The following is a 23,260-nucleotide window of genomic DNA, read 5'->3' as shown; positions in this document are numbered from 1 at the left end:
AAGATCCATACAAAGAACCACTGCAAGTGACTTGCTTTGACCAGTATTTCAGTGATACCATAGCAGGTCAGCTTGATGTGAGACAAAGCCCCAAGTGATGCAGGTTGAAAGTTACCACTTTGGTGAAACCCTCGCACTTTGGTATGGTGCTGACAAACCTGGAAATGTAATCAGGGCGAACTGGTTTGAACCCACAATCATGGGTTCTGGACGCCTTAAGGTGGTTGTGTTTGATTTGGCAGATTGTCATCAGGATAAATAAATGATCCCTCCTTTTTCAGACCACTGATCTATCTGGTCCAGACTTAATATATCACACAAGCCACTCTCTTCCGATCATGTTTCTAGGTTTGTCAGAACTATACCCGTGCTCATGGGTTTCACCAAAGTGGTAAACGTCTGACACCTGTATCACTTCAGGCTTTCATTCTCCCACATCAAGCTGACACGCTGTCATATAACTGGAATACTGTTCAAAGCAGCATTACCCCAACACACACACTCACTCACTCACCTGAGACTCATATTTACTACACTAACTGGGCTATAAAGTATCCTGATGCAAAACCAAAATGGCAGCTTTTCGAGTTTCTTTTCTCCCTAACCACATGCTCTAACCATGTTCAATATACTTCTCTTATAAGTATTCCCTGCAGCAGATTGATATCCTGCATCCCTTCGAGCACCCCTTATTAGCATCTCACCTAGTCACATGTACATCTACTTCACCTGCAATCCAAGGGTCATGATGGATCATCAGAAAGTGCCCCCGAGAATATAAAAGGTCAAGGTTCCCAGTCATTATGTTTGTGGAGACGCCATGATTATTTTCCAAAAATATTTAATGCAATATTTACAAATCCTGGTTGGTTTCTGAAACACTCTTTTGGTGCTAGACACTTGATCATCATCTAAACATTTGTATGTATTATATTACACCAATATTCATATCTTTATATTTATACAAGGAAGCACTTCTTTCACAACAATACCTCAATTAATGAAAACATACCAGTTCCTATATCAGGTCAAATGACTTATTTAATGAGAATATTATAACTTCCATGTGATACCTCTGACCAATATTCCATTCCTTCAATTGGTCATCAGACCAGTACAACATACACTGCGAGCAGATCACAGACTGTTACAGTGTCGGCTCACTGTAGAATGTTGCAGCCACCTGTTAGACTATCACTAACCCCTGCTATATCTGTGATATCATAATTCACACTGTACTTCCACACCCTTGCTGCTTTATCTTTCCTTTGATGATTTCTGCACGGATATTCGAGTAGTTCCTTTCATCTAGCTCAATGTTGGACAACTGTTATCTCTATCAAGTAGCAAGTTGTAAGACATGAAACGACTTGTAACAGACAATGTGATATTGTAATGGTATATATTCTGTGACATGAAGAATTTCAATACATGAATCATAAAACTCTCACTCATCTAACAGCAGGTGAGGTCATAATTTCTTCATCACTTTCAAGTGCATTCAATTTTAAAATGAGACCCCTTCCATGGCCTAATGGTAGAGCGTCTGCCCGGAGAGCGGAAGGTCCGGGGTTTGATCCCCAAACGCGTCAAACCAAAAGACGTTAAAAGATGGTACTTGTTGTTACCCTATCTGGGGCTCGGCATTAAGGGGCTAAAACAAGGACTGGTCGGCTCGGAGTCAGTATACTGTGTCTGAGTGGGGTATTCATGTTAAACTGCGGCATGGTATCTCAGTGAGCTAGCACTATAAATCGGCATCAGTCTGGACTAGTACAAGCAGCCACACACACACGTGCATGCACGTCGCTATATAAGAGCAATAATCTTGGACGCGATGTTAAACCCCATTTCACCTCACCTCACATTTTAAAATGAATTGTTGATTTCAATCTTTCACCTCAAATCTTTTACACAAATATTTGATCAAACACAACTTCACAGCATAATAAATGCAACATACTGGCAGCAAAAGCATTCTATTCCTAACTTCTATCACATGCATGATTTCTTTTTCCATATCTGGCAAAAGAATTGCTTTCTTTGTTCATCAGCTGGTTAAGATAAAAATATGAGAAGAACAACAGAGTAAAGAAAAATATGGATATTAAATAAACAAATCCATGATATGTTAATCTCTAGATTCGAAAAAATATTATCCTTTGAAAACGGAAGTAGGATTATGAAAGACTAGAAAATTCCTCAGTGAATTACATCAATGGAAATAGGAACAGCATTGCCCCCTGTTGCAGACCATTATTGACATGTTACTTAGCGAAAGTGTATGTACAATGTCTTTACATTAATGCCTGCACCGAGTGAATCTTTGACTTCATGATGCAACTGATCCAGCTGTATGTCCAGGTAACCAAAGTCTACACGACGCAGACATATAATCTTCCCACCAGACAAACCATCTCCAACATCTCTTGACACACAACAAAACCTCTACCAAAATATTTGCATATACTTTCACACAAAAGTTTACAGTATACAAGAGTAGCTGTCACAATAAACGAGTAACATCTAAACCAACTGACGAGCATCCCCCGTCATTTTCCACCTGTGGCCCTCCCTATAACAACACAGGTAGATAGTTACTGTCAACAAGCTAAGCAAAGCACATGGTCCGTTGCTACGACCACCCAAATCTCCCCGTAACATGGATTGCCTATAATTTGGTTCACGGTCTGAGTAAACCTGGGGCCACCCACCATCCCGTTGAACAACTTGCCAAGTTCTTGCACGTTTTCATGAAGGGCCAACTGAGCATGTGCAAATAGTCCTTCTTGGGTCAAGCGTGTTATAACGAGGGTCAAGTTTGTTGAAACGAAGAGGCAAAATGATGTTTTTCTTGGCAAAATATGTCTCACTGCTCAGCAAACAAAATGAATCACTGTGAACACCTTTTGTGTCTCTGTGGACATTGGGAATCTGCCGCCAGAATTAGAACTCTAGTACCAAGTTCATATTAACTTTACACACACCATTTTTAATTAAGTGATACTTGTTATCATTCATACAAAAGCCAGGACTTGCTCATCAAAACGATCATAATAATGTTGTTAAGTAGTGTGCAGTGTTATATTTATGAGAATGCAGCATAATAAGAGATGGCACTTACAAATGCCTTTCCATATTCAGAAGCAATCTCTGCTGGAAGCAGAGTCGACTGTATGATTCCAACTATTTCATGAGCCTGTGTTTATGAATCAAAATCAAATAGTGATTAAACCAATTGTTCACGAAAAGGTGAGCATATCCTGCCCCACCGGTGGCACCCGTCACAAACCACATATCAAAATGGAAATATGAAACGTCAACACCAGAGAATTGTCTCGATTATCTGCTGTAACACATTTCATCAGGCATAAAAGGCAATATAGGACCTTTCCCTTCAGCAATCTGTAATACCATGAATTATACATGATTGATACACTACACAAAAACAGTATCACATTAAGCTTCTACTGTATCGAGATCACCATAATAATAATTTTATGAATTTCAAAGGAAGGTGACATAAATTTTAGTTTTATTGGTACATAATATTTAGCAGTATCAGACTACAATCTTTGATCTCACTGCTCATATATCACTCACAAGCCCTTTCAGTTAACCCAATTTAAGATGAAAAATGCATTAACCAAATGCATGCACGAGCTTTGATTTACAGATTAAAATCATCAATAATTTAACGAGCCGTACATGTGTCAACATACTGCATAATTCACACATCAAACAGACATCCAAGAGATTCCAGTGTATCTGAGTGTAAGCTGCAGATCTGCCATATGCTGTCATGTTAAAGCAGGGCAGCCATTGACAACACACTGCAGATTTGTTTACAGTGTCACTGATTTCGTTTGACATACATTTATACTTGGCAGCATGGGGACACATCCTGTTGACAAAACACTTCACATCTGCTGGCATAATCGCATTAATAACCATACCAGATTGTAAATATGCCTGGATAAGTTACAATTCAACATTAATTTTACAACCAAGCACTTCTGTTATGCTGGAAGGCCATATGTTCAAAAGTTAATAATTTGATCTTACCTGTCAGGAAGGTTAAAATACCATCTTTGTACCTCTGGCAATCATTTCTTCTAGTTTTTATTGGTTTTAACTGAAGTACCATGTATCGCTTCACTTCATCAATGGTACGTACACAACACTTAATCTCAATGACCAGGTCGACCTGTATAGTTTGGTTATGACACCACATGTATCATATGTATTTTACCATGTATCACCTTACATCATCAATGGTACATAACATATCACATATGCCAGGTCGACCTGAACAGGCTGGTTATGACACCACATGTATCATATGTATTTTACCATGTATCACCTTACATCATCAATGGTACATAACATATCACATATGCCAGGTCGACCTGTACATGCTGGTTATGACACCACATGTATCATATGTATTTTACCATGTATCACCTTACATCATCAATGGTACATAACATATCACATATGCCAGGTCGACCTGTACAGGCTGGTTATGACACCACATGTATCATATGTATTTTACCATGTATCACCTTACATCATCAATGGTACATAACATATCACATATGCCAGGTCGACCTGTACAGGCTCAGGTTATGACACCACATGTATCATATGTATTTTACCATGTATCACCTTACATCATCAATGGTACATAACATATCACATATGCCAGGTCGACCTGTACAGGCTGGTTATGACACTACATATATCACTGTACCTAACCATGTATGACTTTATGTCATCAATGGTTCATAACATACAATCTCATAGACCAGGTTGACCACTATCATGTACCTGATTGTGGATCATGTATCCTCAATATGCCTTCCTATGTATCATCAATGTATCTTCTTATGTATGAATATGTATCATCAATATACCTACCAGTACTGGTAAATCACATCCACGATCTCCTCAGAGACTCCTTCGTCCCAATTCATTTCGAAAGATGGCATCAGAACCGAAATATCAAAATCTTGATTTAATGGCTTATCAGATTCCAGATATGTCAGAAAACAGTTTCATATCCACCTCTGTCATCATCACTCCACTGCCTTGAATCTCGTCATTCACCAATACATTCACGTTTTCAGGTTCAGTGGGTTTCACGTTGTTATACCACGGCAGAAAAGGTACAGAAATATATCAGTCTGGCTTGCTAAACACAGAAGCCTTTCATCTCATGAATGAATAAAGAACACAGTGTGCCCCTCCACCTATACACAGGGGTCTCAGTTTCATTTATAATACATGTGCTCCTCAATGACAGTTATTGTCCACATCAACATCCAGATCAACAACACATGTTACCAGCTACTGACGTAGTGGCACTCGCTGTCACTCATTAGTTCTGGCTTACCCACCTTATTCTGTCATTAAAGGAGCAGTTCCGGTTCGAGACTCCTTCCCAATTGGTAAATTGATTGGCTTATTAATGAGGTCAGATTCTGAAACACCACAACAATCAATATTCCTGGAAATGCATCACGTTTTTGTGAAGTCTACATTGTTGATGATGCAATCAACGTCAGCTGCAGTCCCGATCATCAATCACTTCCACTGCTTGCAACCCCTTCGGAATTAGTAGGAGATGGAGGAACTGGAGTACAGTTGCATGGCTTTAAAAATCCGAAATATCTGCCAAAAATCACAAGCAGGTTACATATGCATTCTGTATGGCAAGGTTTCAAGTGGCCAAAAATAGTATTCAAGCCCTCCTAGGATGTGACAAGCTCTGAGCCCTGTCTATCTTCTTCACAAGCACTGAGTGAAGGTGTAAGAAATCTACCAGAGCTCAGACTGTCAAGTTCAGCAAGCCACCATCCATCATGTTTGTCACCCTCGTAAAATCCAAACCTTGAAAACCTTGACACCTTGTGGACAAATCTGTGCCTTTCGCTCTTCAATGGAGAGATAGGAGGGAAGAGTTGAAATGTGACAACAATGTGCTCAGTAAATGTTGAACTGCCATCCCTGCTGCTTCAAAACTCACATGATTCATTGAAATCTCTTCCAGTAAACACTTGTCTCAAACATAATCCATGTAGATGCCTACCTCATATCTCCACATCATTTCTTCAAATATACATTCTTGTTATCATGCTGGTGTGATATCAGTAAGTAAACCTGCTTATTCTGTTCATCTGTCCATAGATTGTCCAGCTCAAAATGCACAATACCAAGACTTGCTCCTTTTGGTGTTACAAAGTGCACAGATCATTTGGTTGAGTACGCGCTGCTCTTCTGTTCAATGTTGACTGACTGGCACCATTTCAAACACTTGGAGACGCTTTCACAAATAAAACGGCCCCGTTTGTCCAATCATTGTAACAGCGATTCAGTTGTCCATTTCAAATAAATTTCAGAGAGACTTGATTTAACCTCTTGTCAATTTCACACCTCCAGGAATACATTTCTCACGAACCATTAGAAACGACAAACCATCATAGTATAAAGGTAGAACAGGATTTTGTGATACACGCCTTTAATCTCAGTCCCATCTTAAGCGCCCCTTGACTCAGGAGAGGACCGACCCCTGACTGTTGACTCAGTGGCTACCCCCAAAAGGTAGTGCCCCTACAGATATGTGTCGTGATCAGCAAACTTCCCCAAGCTACATCAAACTTCGAACTGAGCAACGACAAACACATCATCGTCTTAAGCTCATGTCATGTTGTAATCTAGGTACTGAGGTGTTCGTCGACAGTCGCTCCAGCAAACTCATCATGGCACATGTGAGCAAATAACAGGCCTTTATTTGCGCAACAGAAAGTCAATTAAGAAACTACTGCGTGCACCTTTTTCTGCTGGATGTCCGAGCTCCACTTCCCACTCGGCATGAAGGAACTGGGTACAGAGCAGAGGTCAGGATGAGCCAACTGATTTTATTGGTCACGTGTCACGACATCAAGGCATATAGACCTTGCAGCCGACATAAAGATATGCCATTCATACTTTCTACAAAGCTCTCATAGTATCTCAATTTACACACTATCTAATACGTTGATCTAAAATTAATAAATACTTCAAACATATACAAACTTTCATACAATTATTCATGATAAAAACAACTCTGAACAGTTTTCAGCAATTTTCAACCAAAAAAGTAAAGTTCAAATGGTTCATATTCTGATTATCCTACATGTTCGGAATATTATTAACAAAATTGGTGAGAAAAAAAATGGATAAATATACCATATAAAATTAATGAAAACGTTCAAGAGTGTCCTGTCATTTGACTCTAGCCCCTGAATTATCATATTACATGATTTACCGACAAAATTCCTAAGTCTGCAGACTATTGTATTCATTACCTGCTAAGAAGGTTCAATAAAATTTGGCCCTGTGTGTTTCAACAAGCACATGAATGGGATGACTTCCCAGGGCGGTGTTGGTGGGGACAGACTAGCCTGTATTTACCTAGACTATCAACTGTAGCAAGATTAGATACTGCCACACAGATAGCTAGCTGCTGGGAAACTAGACTCCAAACCCTCACATCACAAGCAGAGCTATACTAGAACTGTGTGACAATTGAGAAGTTGGATGATGAGAGAAATAATCAGTGAAATTCAGTGTTACATAATTCATGCCATCCTCATAAATCTTTGTACAAGGAAGTAGATGATGAAGCAATGTTGCCTCGATCCAACATGGCCGTTAATGATGAAGCTGTGTCCCACTAATGATGCGCTAAGATGTACCTGCGCCAGTCCCACTAATAATGTGCTGGGATATACCTGCATCATCCAAATGATGTGTTGAAATATATCAGTACCATTTTCACTAAAGTGCTAGCATATAACTGGATGTGTTGATGGCATCCAACAAATCTCTATCAGATAGTAATCACTAAATTTTGACACAGGGATAGAGGCTTAAATTTAATATTTAACTTTAAACTTAAATCAAAAGACAGATTAATTCCTGTAATTCATACAACATCCCATGAACCATCATGTCCCTTGGTATAGGACTAATTCAGGACCAATACACCTCTGCTTTCTTCATAAATCAAGATGAAGCTAAAGACAATATCTTATTATTCTTAAGGAAAACATTACCTGAACAGACCAAAACCCAATGAAAATTAGGATTAATAAAAAACTGCATAATGTTCATTCATTGTAAAAAAACAACACTAAACACATTAAAAGTTGCCTCTTTGAGAAACTTATTCACAAATATTTCAAGCCCATAAATGATATCTTACAAACAGGAAATTACCATGTTACCTTCTAACCATTATGTCCACCAACACAGCAGAACTACTCTACACTTCCAATCATTTGCTGTGTAACAATTATAAACAGAATCCTGTATTTGTTTTGACAAAGTATCTTACACAATTAACAGAGGTCAAACACTGCCCCTATGTCTTAAACTGCAGCACAAGGGGAACGTATTACATCAGCTTGCTAAATCGTTAAACCTTGAGCTTCTGCAGAATTGGGTGTTTCCAAATGGGGCATTCTAATCCCAACTCAAGCAACTTCTGGTCTGTCTGCCCTGATAACCTTTCAGCAATTAGGGATGGCCTTGATGAAAAACCAACATAAATGGATCATTTTCGCCATAATCATTTACACAAGGGTTTTATTAATTCCACCTCAACAGCCAATTACAAGGGGAACATTCAACCGGTAGGACGGTGCCAATAGCCTTAGATTAACATGATACACAGTGGGAGGAATGACATGCATTCATTGTATCCTGAATTTGTTAGCTTAAGAGGCAGAAGAAGAAAATCTTTTTATAGCACACAAAAAAACACATCACAAGCAAAACTCCTTTTTGAGAGTCTTTTTCTGTATGAAAGGAGTTAAACTCAGTACACAGAAGTCTTTTTTTATATGTCAGTTTATTTTTACATAAACTGTTGCTGGATAAATAGCATATTTGAATAATCAACATCTGAGATTCATAAATAATTGATGCTTGTCAGATAAGTGCATTGGAATTTATAAAACTAAAATTAGAGTGGAATGGCGAAAAGATAAAATCAACCACCAACAAAATCGCTTTGGCTTGACATTACATAATCTTTCTCTCATGCACAAATCCACTTATCTCCAGACCGTTACATATATACTACTCAAAACAAGTTAAAGAACAGCCACAATTGGAAGGCTGTGTGTTGCAATACCCACCAGCCATGACAGATCTACAAGTCATTTGAAAGAATTGGGTGTTCTTCAACTTCTTTTGAGTAGTATATATATCCATACATTACTATCAATAGTAGATATACAATTTATACACCATGAGATGCCAGATAGAAAGTATAAAATATAAAATTATCTCGTTCCGTTACCATTTGCAGTTAAATGTATCGTCACATCACCATGTCTCAGCTATCACATTTTCCACAATTTCACTTTCAGGTGGTAGCAGATAGGGGTCCCACAGAATTCATCCTCATCTCAACCCATTGCTAGTCTGCCTCAAACAAAAATGTGGCAATGTTCAAATAAGACTTTCAGAAGACTCCTTGACATCCAATAGAAAGACTCGGCAACGTCTGAGAACTGCTGGAAATTTTTCTTCATTTCTCAGATGGTCAGCGAGTTTTCTGGACATTTTGTCAAAGTTTACCCCCTGGCCTTGAATGTTGCAGCAGCTGTAAGGATAATCCCTCATCACAGCGCTCCCTTGTAAGAACACTGAGACTCCTGTGTTGAAGCTGTAGGGAGAATGCTCAACATGCCTGACAAGGGAATACTCCAGAGTTGACAAATTTGTGCAGAATGTGCCCACAATTGCATGTTGTGACTGACAAGAAATCGCCTTGTGGCCTACCTTCGTCTATTTTGGTATCAAGGAATAGTTCAAGCAGCGAATTGTACAGCAAAAAGGAGAGGTTATCTTGTGAATATTTCCCTTAAAAAATCGGAAAGCAATAAGATATTTTTCATTACAAACATACTTTGTGATGAGTTTCTTAGAGAGATCTATTCAAATATACCCACATTTCATACAGATTGCATTTGTTCTAGCCTTCTCTCCCAGAACTTGAAGACAAAATATGCAACCTCACTTTCCAATGTTTTGCATCACAGAATAAATATTAAAGACACAAGTGTCCTTTTATCACTGGAAAAGTAAATACTCCACTCATCTACTGTGAATCAAATGAGCAATAATTACAAATACTGCATTTCCTCTGTGAAAAGCCTAGTGTAGACCCCAGGTATCCCAAAAATATACCATAACTGACCATTTGGAATTTTGAACTGTACAAAACTGCATCCATTAGAAGCTTATAGCTGCTGATGAAGCTGAAAACAATATTCGCTTTCTTCAGTTGATTTTTAAAAGCATTACATATTCAAAAATAAAAACCTGCCAAATATGTTTATATGTTGACATAAATCACTGGACTGAAACATTCCAGTGCAAATGGCAAATTCCACATGTCAATTAAACTACAACTGTGACACTAATTAATAGGCAAGTGTTTGTGTTATTGGAAACTGATACTGTCCAACTGGGAGTGCGGCAGTCCTGAGGGCAGGCACCATCAACACCACCATGGCCTCTTGAGTGGCCAGGGATGTCAGGCCAGGGATGTCAGGCCAGGGATGTCAGGCTAGGTCCAGGGCTCAATGTCCGATGTTGACAACATGTGACAGTATTGTTTGCTACTGTTCTCCTATTGGTTTTTCCTTCTTTATAATTGCTGTGTATTGTGAGAGTGACGAAGAACTGACAAGGTGTGATGCCACAGTTACCAGTTTAATGTGTTGTCTACACATAGACTACACCATGTTCAATCACTGCACTTCTGTATCATGCTTGGCCTTCACAACAATGCACAGTGAGTGAGTGAGTGAGTGAGTGAGTGAGTGAGTGAGTGAGTGAGTGAGTGAGTGAGTGAGTGAGTGAGTGAGTGAGTGAGTGAGTGAGTGAGTGAGTGAGTGCTGTTTTTCCAACATTCCAGCCATGTAAAAGGCAAGGCACCAAGAATGGATGTCATATATTTTACCCACGTGGGGGAAATGGACTGTTGTCGCTTTAAACACAAAGCTCAAAATGCATATATTTTAGCACCCCACTCCAATAAGTGCTTCCCCAAAATTCCCTACTGAGGCCAAAACTTTATATGACTATTTCATATTTTTTGTGTATAGTATGGATTTTGAAAAGAAAACAGAAGAGTAAAAGGAGTAAAAAATACCTTGCATGTAACTATTTGTGAGAAAGTTTTAGTTTCATCGAACTCAGTATGTTCACTACTGCTTCATCTCTGAAAATATATTTAACTCGTGTATGGTTTTAACAAGCCCCCCTTTTGTCAGTTTTTAAGTGCTCAAGGTGCAAATTACAGCAAATATGGTTGATGATACCACAATGAATCAATTAACATTAGTTGTATCAAGATATATATAGTTACATTTATGCATATATATATTAATGCCTCATGACATTGACATGCCATGACACATTTCATTTACATGTATGACATACTTCATGCACATGGCATGGCCTATGTACCATTTTACCACTTGCCTAGGGAATCCATACAAAACTACCTGACAAACAATCAAATGATGCTCAATAAATAGGCTCAGTGGAAGCAACTGTTTTCAGAAAAGGTAGACAGCAAGCTTCGATGTCATCTTGTCAGGCTGTACACTAAATGACCATCCACTGCTCGTGGAGCACCCCCTCCCTCCAGTGAGACACTGGAGGAGACACAAGCCTTAAGGTGAGACTCCCCTCATCCCTGGATCAGCGGCACTAGCCATGTACATGTGGACCGGGCCCCCCACAGGGGTACGGCACACACAAACACGGCCAGGAAATGGGCAGAAGTGATCTGTGTGTACCACATGTAACAGTACCTGAACATTTCCTGCACAAACTGAGCCTGACCAGGCTACCCAGGCCTCTGTAGATGCAAGCTACATGTACATGCCATGGAGAGACCGTTCACCCTCACCCACACTCAAATAAAACCTATCACCATACACTGAAGGGAAGATTGACAACTAAGGTGAAACCACTTCCTTGCATATGTTCCTTAACTTTTCATTTCTTGCAAAAATCAGTGCAAGGTTGCCCAATTGGTAAGATATATGTTTTTGTTTTTGTTTTGTTTGTTGTTTAAAGCAATAATCCAGCTATATGACAGCGGTCTGTAAATAATTGAGTCTGGACCAGACAATCCAGTGATTGACATGAACATCGATCCATGCAATCAGGATGTACAATGACATGCATCAACCAAGCCAGCGAGCCTGACCACCCAATCCCGTTCGTTGCCTCTTACGACAAGCAGGGGTAGGTGAAAACCTCTTCTACCCCTGATCTTCACATGTCTATATAACTTTAATGTTTCACATAGATACCATAAAATCATCACTCACAAAAGGTAGTTGTGTGGTTGCTGTGCGCGTGTAGTGTCTTCCGATGCAGTAATAAGAAAAAAGTCTAGGGTAGTGCAACAATGTCCTAAAATCAGGACATCTCCACCATAATGTTGGGGAAGGTCTTATCAACCTCCGTCATGCATACTCTCTTCCCGTTTGTTTAATAAACCCACCAATAACCCTAAATATACATAAGTGAGCATTTTCACAGAAGACAACATGACGGGGACCTCAAGGAATATGTGCTTTAGTCAGTTAACAAGCTTCTAGCTATGAGGAATTACAGATTATCTGTCCCAAGTGAACTAAATTTGAAACATTATTTCATGAGGGAAAACCACTGTGAGGGAGTACCACTAACACAACACTGACACGGCCACTGAGGTCAATGTCACATGGGGACATCACAACCACATCACATCATTTAGGACTTGGTTGATGATTGTTTGTTTGTTTTTAACACCACACTCAGAAATATTCCAGCAATATTCCAGCTATATGACAGCGGTCGGTACATAATCGATTCTGGACCAGACAATCCAGAGATTGACATCATGAGCATCGATCCACACAATAGGGATGCGATGACATGCGATTTACTGAGCCTAATGACCTAATCAACTTAGTCGCCTTTCATGACCAGGTTTTGGTGTCGCTTGATTGGCCAGTGATTTAGTTTAACACCAAGGGAGCTCAATACACTAAATCGGAAAATACAATGAGGCTATTGCTTGTTATAATCTCAATATAATGAAATTATATCTTGTTCTCATTTGGAAAAAACATCCATGATGATTAACTTAAATTTCCCAGGAAATTCTGGCCTAGAAGAGACAGTCAACACTTGCTGTACAATTCAACGAGACCCGTGAAGATTCCGGGGTAGAATAGGTCTTCAACAACCCATACTTGCCGTAAAAGGTGACTTTGCTTGTCGTAAAAGGCGACTAACGGGATCGGGTGGTCAGGCTCGCTGACTTGGTTGATGCATGTCATCAATCCCAATTGCGTGGATCGATACTCATGATATTAATCACTGGATTGTCTGGTCCAGACTCGATCTGTTTGACAGATCATATAGCTGGAATATTGCTGGATTGTCTGGTCCAGACACGATTATTTACAGACTGCCGTGATATCGCAACCAACCAACAGTTCAACGAAAATGATCAGGTGGTCTGAGTCAGTGATTTTGTTGATTGCGTGTCATAGTACACAAAAGGTGTGTAACATTGCTCATAATATCAATCACTGGTTTGTCTGGTCCAAACTCAATTATTTCAGGTCACCATCATATAGCTGAAATATTGCTGAAGTGCAAACTTTCAGTATTGAGTTCTCCATCCTGACAAAAACCCATCACATCCAACAACCACCCCTTCACAACCCTGTTAACATCATGAAACACTTCATCAACACGTCCCCTCTCTGTCAGACCACACAACAACTCCCTTCAAGGACACAGAATCTGTCCAGGAGATATGGACACTGTTCCAAAAGTTGAAAAAAAGTCAGATGTTGTTGATAGTGAAAAAAGACCCACCCCCTCAAAGAAAATGAAATGTTTCATGTGTAAAACACAATCCTAAAAATGCCTTTGAGAAATGAGTTATCACACATAGTGTCAGTACTGTGAGTCATGTGAATCGGTGGAGCGTGTACAGAGAATGGTGCCGCTACCCACAGCTGGGGGAACTCACTGAGGAACTATTCACACTTACACAGTGTGATAACAATGGAAAAACTCCCTGACATACAATACTGCTACAAAGAAATAGCACCAAACAAAATTTTAAATAAGCTGTGATCAGTGCAATAATCGAAAGTAAGCAAGAGTGTCGAGGTGCCCTTGTCATAACCTTAAAGTTAAAGATTAAGAAGGCCCCTGAATACAACAGGGGGAGACCTCAAGGACCCCAGGATCCACCTTACTTTCAAATGCTGTCAGTGTAATTTATTTCAAACATTGTTTTACATCCTAGACAACAATATTTAGCCAGTAAATAATCCAGGGATAGACTCAGCACCAGTCCCTTAGTCCCAAACTAGTGGAAAATCTAGATGGACGGATTTCTCCCAAAATCTCGTTATTTTACATGATCACAAGTCCAAAGTGAACTGTGGACAAGTTGGACATGACCATTGGTGTCTTTCCTTGAACACATGTCCAGACAGGACAAACCAGTGGTTGATAGCATGAACACCATGAACACCAAACCATGTAACATCAACAGACAATCTGCTGAGTCAACATTGCAATTACCCCCAGCCTGAGAGTTGGCTTTTATCACAAGCATCAGACACCGGATATCTATTCAACTCTGAAATCACAATGATTATCAAACAATTATCAAATGTATACTACTAAAAAGAAGTCAAAGAACACCTATCTTGTTTGTTTTTTGTTTAATGCCGCACTCAGCAATACTCAGCGATATCATGGCAGTCTGTAAATAATCGTGTCTGGACCAGACAATCCAGTGATTGATATCATGAGCATCGATTCACACAATTGGGATACGATGACATGCATCAACCTCGTCAGCCTTTTATGGCAAGCATGGGTTGCTGAAGACCTATTCAACCCCTGATCTTCATGGGTCCAAAGATTACCTCATTTTTTCATGACTATTATAGTCAATTTGTTAGGCAATGATAGATAAACTAACAATAGTCAATTGCATGTTTCTGAGTGCTAAAACATGTGTGTGTCCATTCCTATGGATGAGTGCTCTATGTGGAAGCTATAGTTTGGCAGAAAATGTCACCTAAAACGCTTCAAGCATGCTTTGTGAAACAAGGCTAAATTCTTGTACAACATTAGAAACATGTGTTCAACAGGCTTGTGGACCTGGTTGATGCATGTCATTGTATCCCAATTGCATAGATTGATGCTCGTGATGTCAATCACTGGATTGTCTGGTTGGGACTTGATTATTTACAGACCGCCATCAGATAGCTGGAATATTGGTGAGTGCCATGTTATGACAATCAACATGACATTCAAACATGAAATTGTGGGATGTCAACGGACACAACAAAAAGAAGTGACATGGATCAAAATAAATAGGCTGATTACAATCAGTTATTGATTAGGTATTTTGAATCCAACATCAATGTTCAGTTCCAATCAAATCATGCCCCCCAGTCTTGTACAGAAAGGAATAATTGCAGTAACATATTCTGGCAGAAAATATTGTATTTTTCTCTCTCCTCCTCTCACTACGAAAGGTCATGACAAAAAGGGGATTATTGCATGAGACGAATAATAATCACTCAAATATTTCTTTCACCATTATGAATAAAGCTACCGATCAAACTCTCCTTCAGTGTTACTTGAACTTAATCCTGAGAAAGAATAGCATTAATATTCATTCTTAAAGAAATGAAAAAACATCAATTCACATCAAACATAATGCAATTACCCCCTCAAAGAAGTCTAACTTTCAATCACCCAATAACGAATATTTACTCATAAACTGGGCAATAATTCAATGAGAATCACCAAAATCTGAACAAAAATTGCCAACACAAAGACCGCCATATCAGCCTACGAGTCTAACTGTCTCAGTTCCAACCAAATTCTTCAGCTAATTTTGGCCACAGGAATCCCCCTAGACTATCAGCTTGCCTCCATAACTTAAAAAGTAAATCAAACACAACAATCATTTAAAATAATGCAAAAATAATCATGTCTTTGGGAAAGGGCTTCAATGTATGTTTGTACAAGAAGTTGAAGTAGGTGATCTCACAGCTATAGCGTTGACAGTTGAGAGTGGGTTATAGGCTCTGTAGAGCCTTGGGGCCGGGGACCAAGGCTAATATTCCCCACGTGGGGCTCATAACATGGCGAGAGCGTGGTGGCCTGGTTCAGTCAGCTCTTGGAGACACGGATGACTCATGCTCAGTGCCATGCTAACACACTTTGGTAATTCAAACGAGTTCCTGTAACAAGATCTCAAGTGTTGCAAACAAATATAAAAACCCATGTGTGACATTGTTATTATCAAATTCCCATATCAGTTAATGTTTGGGATTGCTGGCGACTCCACCGTCTTATGTTGATAAATATGGGATGGAACCATCATGACAGGTCGTCTTTTCGCACAACTACACATCAATAACATGGTGTCGAAACAATGAAAGAATTATTCAGTGTATGGTCGCCATTTTTTCAAAGCATCCACAATCAAGTGGCTTTCAACACATGTTGGAAATAAATTGTGGAATGTGAAACTGATGCAAGTGTCCTTACAAAGACGTCATTATAAGAATAACATTTATCACTGGAGGACAAGTAAGTGCATGCAGAATTAAAACAACACATGGAAAAGAATTTGTGCATTAATCAAATTAACAAACAAAATGTTCCTCTGACACGATATGCTTTACAGTTGGAAATGCAAGTAAAATGTATGCAAAGCGTAAATAGCTACACTTCCGTCAAATGAATTTCAGTGAGTGAGTGAGTTAGTGAGTGAGTGAGAAGGGTTTTACACCACGGTAGCAATATTCAAGCAATATATTACATCAATGACACCAAGCATGGGCTCAACACATGTACCCATTTAACATGACCATAGTCCTTCCATGTTTGTTTATTTGTTTGTTGTTTAATGCCGAACTCAGCAATATTCCAGCTATATGACGGCAGTATGTAAATAATTAAGTCTGGACCAGATAATCCAGTGATTGATATTTCATGAGCACTGATCCACTCAACTGGGATACGATGACATGCATCAACGAAGTCAGCGAGCCTGACCACCCGATCCCGTTAGTCACCTCTTACGACAAGCATGGGTTGCTGTAGACCTATTCTACCCCGGATGTACATGGGTATTCCATGATGTAGTACACAAGTATGTTCAGCAGAAATGAAATGCCTCTTCAATATCACACCGATAGATATGTCATAAATGTTTTGATGCCTCTATGCCAGTTTCCTACACTCCATCACCCGGCAAAAACCCATTGGAATGGCACTAATGCGACCTCCGACAGCACCAGATAGGACAAACTGTGAAACATCATTGAATCAAAATCACAAATACATAACTTACTGGTCTTCCTTCCACAGATTTTTCAATCCTAGCAAAGAATATTAGTATGATATCATATTTTATGATTGTCTATATTTGCAATATGTTTTGAATGTTTGATGTAAAGGGAGTGGATTTTGAATAATGTATAATTGTTGAAATTTTACACATTGTATTTTAATTTGAAAAGTGAATAAAGATTTAAATTTTTAAAAATTAATTTCAAAAAAATAAATTTACGATGTAATTGTAGAGTAACTGATTCAAACTCACTAGCCGAGAGAGACCGCTGATATCATTTCTGACCCAACCTGTTAAACCCTTGCTATAAATATACTTCCTTATAAACTGATCAGAATCATAAATATTAGGTTGTGGCTGAAATCTACCTTGGTTCATCATGACAAAAAAAGAACTGTATTATCACATAAAAATAAGCTGTACTTTTGACAAGTTAAGTGGAGAAAATATGTCAAGAGTTGAAAATTGTGTTATATATCCACATGGGCCACAGACTTCAAATGCCAGCATGCCCTCTGCTGTTTCTGCTGGCCACAAGCCAAAGGACCAGAAGCTACACGAACCCCTGAACCTGATAAGACATTGTTTTACACTCAATGTTACAACTTAAATTAGTTTGACTACCGGGTACATGTATCAATAACTTACCGGTCAATAGGGCCTATTAAGCACGTTTCAATATCCTCGTATGGGTGCTTATTAATTAAATAACTTTTGTTGTTAAACCATTAATACTGCAGCAATTGAGAGATTTAAAGGTATTTTACTGCCACTTCATTCATTCAATGATGATTCAACACACATTTTGGAGATAAACACAACAGGACACAAAGAAACAATAAGGTTACAAGAGTTATCCCCCTTTAACAACACCTTGCATTCATCGTGAACCTTCTTTTTCTGATTATGAGCAAGTAAAAAATCTTCAATTTGTGCATCATTTTTGGCAATTATGCAATCATTGGTGGACAGGAAATACCCAAAATGGTTTCTCACATAGTAGTACATTGCCCTGTTGGGATTTGAACCACAGAACAAGACTGTACACATATCCACTGAGCTATGCTAAATGTGTAAAAGGATGACATCACAAACTGAAATAGTCTTGTACATCAGCAGGTTCATGTGTCTAATGTAAAATAACCATTGTAAAGAGAGACCATATACTCCACAGTTTCATGCAGGGCCCATTTCCAGCCATGTTGTTTGTTAGTGTGTTTGTTGTTTAACACCGCACTCAGCAATATTCCAGATATATGACGGCGGACTGTAAATATTCGAGTCTGGACCAAACAATCCAGTGATTGACATCATGAGCATCAACCCACGCAAATGGGATACGATGACATGCATCAACCAAGTCAGCGAGTCTGATCACCCGATTCCGTTAGTCGCCTCTTGCGACAAGCATAGTCACCTTTTACGGCAATCAAGGATTGCTGAAGGCCTATTCTACCCCGGATCTTCTCGGGTCAGCCATGTTGAATCAGTGACATGTGTAGGTAACACTGAGGCACTGCCACTGTGTGAATGGGGCAATCAGTATTTGATAGATTCGCATACATGAGAAATGTTGAGATTGCAGAAAAAGAAACTGTGTTCTGGATGATTGAATCAAACTTTCTGTGACTGTCAAATGTCCCAAGACCTCTATTTTCTGGTACCATGTATGTGTGGAAGTGTCCAGTTGTTTCCTCATGAGCTACATGAGCTATGAGTACTAGCATGAAGCTAATGCAGGCTCCACTCTAGGAATTTTCTGACATTGGCCCTTTATGTGAAAATTTCAAATATTCCAGAGGTACGCCCATACAGCACAATGTTAAAATGCCCCAATGTGGGCCTTTTTCAAATTTTGGGGCTGAAAACACAAGGCCCCACCCTAGAATTATCCCTGCAAATGGTCTGCTGAGAGGAGTGGGAGGTCTGTCTGGAAGGAGCAAGTGGTCTGTAGACAGCGATGAACACCTGCAACAGTATCTATAACCATGTACCTACCTGGCTCTGGGCAGGAACATGGCTCCCTCGATGAACACCGACCCTGACAGCAGGATGTACCAGCAGATGGCAAGCTCCCCTTGGCTGAAACACAGAGCTTCTGCTAGTTATCAAGTTATCATTCAATCACCAGGAATAGATCAGGATTTATCTAGGATTCCAAACTAAGTACCCTCTGTAAGCAAATTTGGAAAACATGTAATGGGTGTTTTAACACAGCATTTTAACATTGCATTGAAAGCAATAATCTTGAATTAAGTATTGAAGACTTTTTTGTTGGTCCTCTTATCAGTGAAATACAAGCACCTTGTCCAAGCCGTCACATTAGTTATAACTGTACAAACATGAATTGGGAAATTTAAAACTACGAGTAGTGTGTTATATCTACTGGAAGAAGTGTCTTCATCTTGACGGGCTGTGCTGTCAGCTTCAACCAGTGTGACATATCTACTGGAAGAAGTGTCTAGGTGTGGACGGTCTGTGCTGTCAGCTTCAACCAGTGTGTAATATCTACTGAAAGAAGTGTCTAGATGTGGACGCAGTGATTGACTTAGGCCTGCGATTCCACGATATTCTCGCAAAGTTGTCGTAGATATCGCATCAACATTCAATTCAGCGTGATTCAAAATCGAGTAGATCTTTCAATAGTTTTATCTGCATTAACACTCTCATTTTCTCCTACAAAAATAACAAATGTCGTATTGCTTGAATAAATTTATCCACAGTACCTATAAATGTATAAATAATATAAATATATAAATGTCAATAAAAAACTTACACGCTGGTTTATTCAATCATCCAAAGTTGTCAATCGAAACAGTGATTTGCATACACGCAACATTGCATGCTATCTCTTACTGTGCATAACCGATTCCTATATCACTGCATGGTGCTTTGCATCAGCTGACAATGGTGGAGTGCGTAACATTTTTTTTATCCCCGATTGGCAAAACGAGTGTTTGTTTTACAAACTAAACACTTTGGTAGCGCACGAAAATCATATTCCGTGATCTACAACTCCAAGTCATTGAACATATTTTTGAAAGACTTAAATCCTAGCAGAAATCGAATACATTGATCTCCATGTATGTGCATCCGTGCAGAAATCAAGAGGGAAAAAAAGGCAATTACGGGTTAAGTTTTAAAACATGAGCAAATTACGATTTTGGAATGACAGCAAAACAAAAACTAAATGAACATACATACAACTCTTTCTCCATAATAATCTACAAATTGCAGATCAGAAACGATCGTATTTTAGATGAGATTCGCCTAGCCAGAGACGGCACCGGTGGAAGAGTTTTCATGAACGTACCCTTGTGCAAGAATGGCCACCATGCGTGATTTACAAATTTGGAACTATTTCTACTGGCCAAACAGCAAGTTGGATTTAGAGTTTTAAGAATATGCTACGATACTTTTGCTTCCAGATTTGTCCATTAAAATTGAAAACTGTGACTTAATCATTCAAATGTAACTCTTAAACATTGTGTGGTAGGTTGGGAGGCTTTTGGCACACATTCGTAGCAGAGCAAACTAGAAAATGATAAAAAAATACCACTTTTAAAGAAATCGAAACATTCCAAACAATCTCAAAAATGAAAAAAATCCACAATTACATTGCAAAAAGTGCATGGCATATTACTGAAAGCTCTTCAGTCTGCAGACTGCCAGTCTTGTATTGCATTGGGAGAGATGTCTTATTATGCTTAAGATCTAACATCTAATTCTATACCTCACATCATTCTGAATCCTAATTGTTTTCAATAAAAATTGTCTGGGAATAATGGTTATAACTGATGCAAGTCATGCCAATCCTTTTAGCAAGTTTAACAGCATAGTCTATTTTAGCCAGAGTCACACCTCAGGGGCAACACAGGAATTCCAGCCTCACAGTTTCAGAGTTTCAGACATCCTCAATTTTCTCGGTCCAACACTTGAATAATCTTGACTAACCCTCTTACTCATCATGCAGATCATCAATGTGTCGCCGTAACAAAGACTTAAATTAAAAGCTGCTTCAATGAAAACACTTCACAGCAACGAAGTCTCCAAAGTATTTAATAATTGCAGGAACAGTGCAGCTTGTAATTATTTGTGTAACAGAAGGCTCAGTTGAGCTGGTAAATCAATGATTTGATACAGCTTCCAAACACAACAAAAACATTCCTCATTGCCATGGTTACCACAGCTTTGAAGGCTCAAAGATTGAAAAATAACCCCTTAAATTTAGAAAATAGTGTCTAGATCAAACTGCAATACCTTAGCTTCTCTGATTGATCATCTTCACAGGTTAAACATATGACATTTGGACAAAAATACAGGCAACCTTAGAGTAGTCTAACACTTGTAGCAAACTGTTCAACATGCCTGGTGCATTAGAACTAAATACCAGAACACTAAGTCACACAAAAATAGTTTCAAGAACTTCAGCAAACACATTTTTCCGTAAGTGTTTCTTTGCAGTAACATAAATGAAAAACTTCACTGTCATCTTTGACACAAGCAGGGCACATGTATCCATGTTTTTTTCAAGGTCATTCATTCTACTTCAATAACCAGTAGCCTGAAACCTCGATGATACAATTTCTTTCAGGCTAGTAACTTAAAACACACTTAATGTTCAGTTAAACATAGGGTTAGCTGAAATAGGGTTTAATGTTGCATTCAAAATTATTGCACTTATATAGCGGAGTCCATGCAAGGGTGCATGGTTGCATGAACTAGTCTGGACTTATGCTAGCCTACTGAGATACAATGACGGAATTTAACGTGAAACCCCACTCAGCCACAGTATACTGACTCCAAACCGACCAGTCCTTGTTTTAGCCCCTTTTTGCTGAGCACCAGACAAGGTAAAACCAACTACCATCTTTTAATGTCTTTCGGTATGATGCGGCCAGGGATCGAACCCCCGATCCTCCGCTCTCAGGGGCAGACACTCTACCACTAGACCATGGAAATGGTCAAGTAAACTATAGGGAGAATCATCATGAAAGACATCAAATACGACTCTAAAGAAGTCAAGTACCACCTTATTCTTTCATATATGTATTACTTCAGCTGAAGCCAGTCACGTTCAGGGAAAGGATGAGTACTGCAACAGTCTGCAACTTCAGCCACACGTTAAAAGCCCTAGTCTAGTAAAATTCTGTTCGGTCTCATCAGCTCAGCTAATAATAGTCCACATAATAACACTTATTTACAAGGACTGCACAGTATTAACGGTATACCGGTCTACTGCAACACGCTTTTCGAATGATATGTATTGCAATATTTTGTGCCTTCTGGTATATTGGGTTTCGTTATTATTTGTATCCTATCACCTAAGAATTTCACTCATAAAAGAAGTTTACCTTCAAAATTGATAGACAAAATGCAGAAATACGCAAGTGACATTTTGTTCGCATTGTTATCTCGGCTGTATCCATGACTACAAAATTGAGGTGACTGACCATGCTAAGTAATTTTTACTGTTGTATGTAGATATTAGGATCTGCATGTACAATCAGTGCCAATCACTGTCGAACACTTTAGCTCCCAATATATAGCAGTACATATCGCAATATATGGCAATACAATCTTTTTGCCAATACATAACCCAACTAAATTCTACTGAATATTATGCTAGGGGCCATATTCGGGCTACTAATAGACTCAAACATTTTTGGCACAGACTGCTGCAAAGGCATCTTCCAATTTTTTTTCTTGTGGTAAATAATGTCTCCTTTATAACCTTTATACAAATATCAAAAGTGCCACATCACCAGATAAATTTTCTATGTAAAATAC

The 23,260-nt window shown here is 39.0% G+C and overlaps 1 protein-coding gene across 11 annotated transcripts in view; it reads right to left on the bottom strand.

Moving 5' to 3' along the window:
• Positions 1-23,260, bottom strand: part of LOC124152032 (rap guanine nucleotide exchange factor 6-like) — a 173,878-nt gene that overhangs the window by 113,892 nt on the left and 36,726 nt on the right. For 10 of the 11 annotated variants that reach the window (XM_048392335.1, XM_048392342.1, XM_048392341.1 and 7 more), the window contains one exon: positions 19,469-19,552. In XM_048392335.1, coding sequence (XP_048248292.1) covers positions 19,469-19,552 — 84 coding nt within the window. Of the gene's footprint in view, positions 1-4,920; positions 5,095-19,468; positions 19,553-23,260 lie in introns of those variants that run through there. The other variant, XM_048392343.1, reaches the window with a different exon arrangement.

Source organism: Haliotis rufescens, unplaced genomic scaffold (assembly GCF_023055435.1).
Source record: "Haliotis rufescens isolate VD_foot unplaced genomic scaffold, xgHalRufe1.0.p SCAF_11, whole genome shotgun sequence".
In the NCBI taxonomy this organism is placed as follows: Eukaryota; Metazoa; Mollusca; class Gastropoda; order Lepetellida; family Haliotidae; genus Haliotis; species Haliotis rufescens.
Note: the sequence above shows the minus strand (reverse complement) of the source record. Positions and strands in the feature narration are given on the sequence as shown.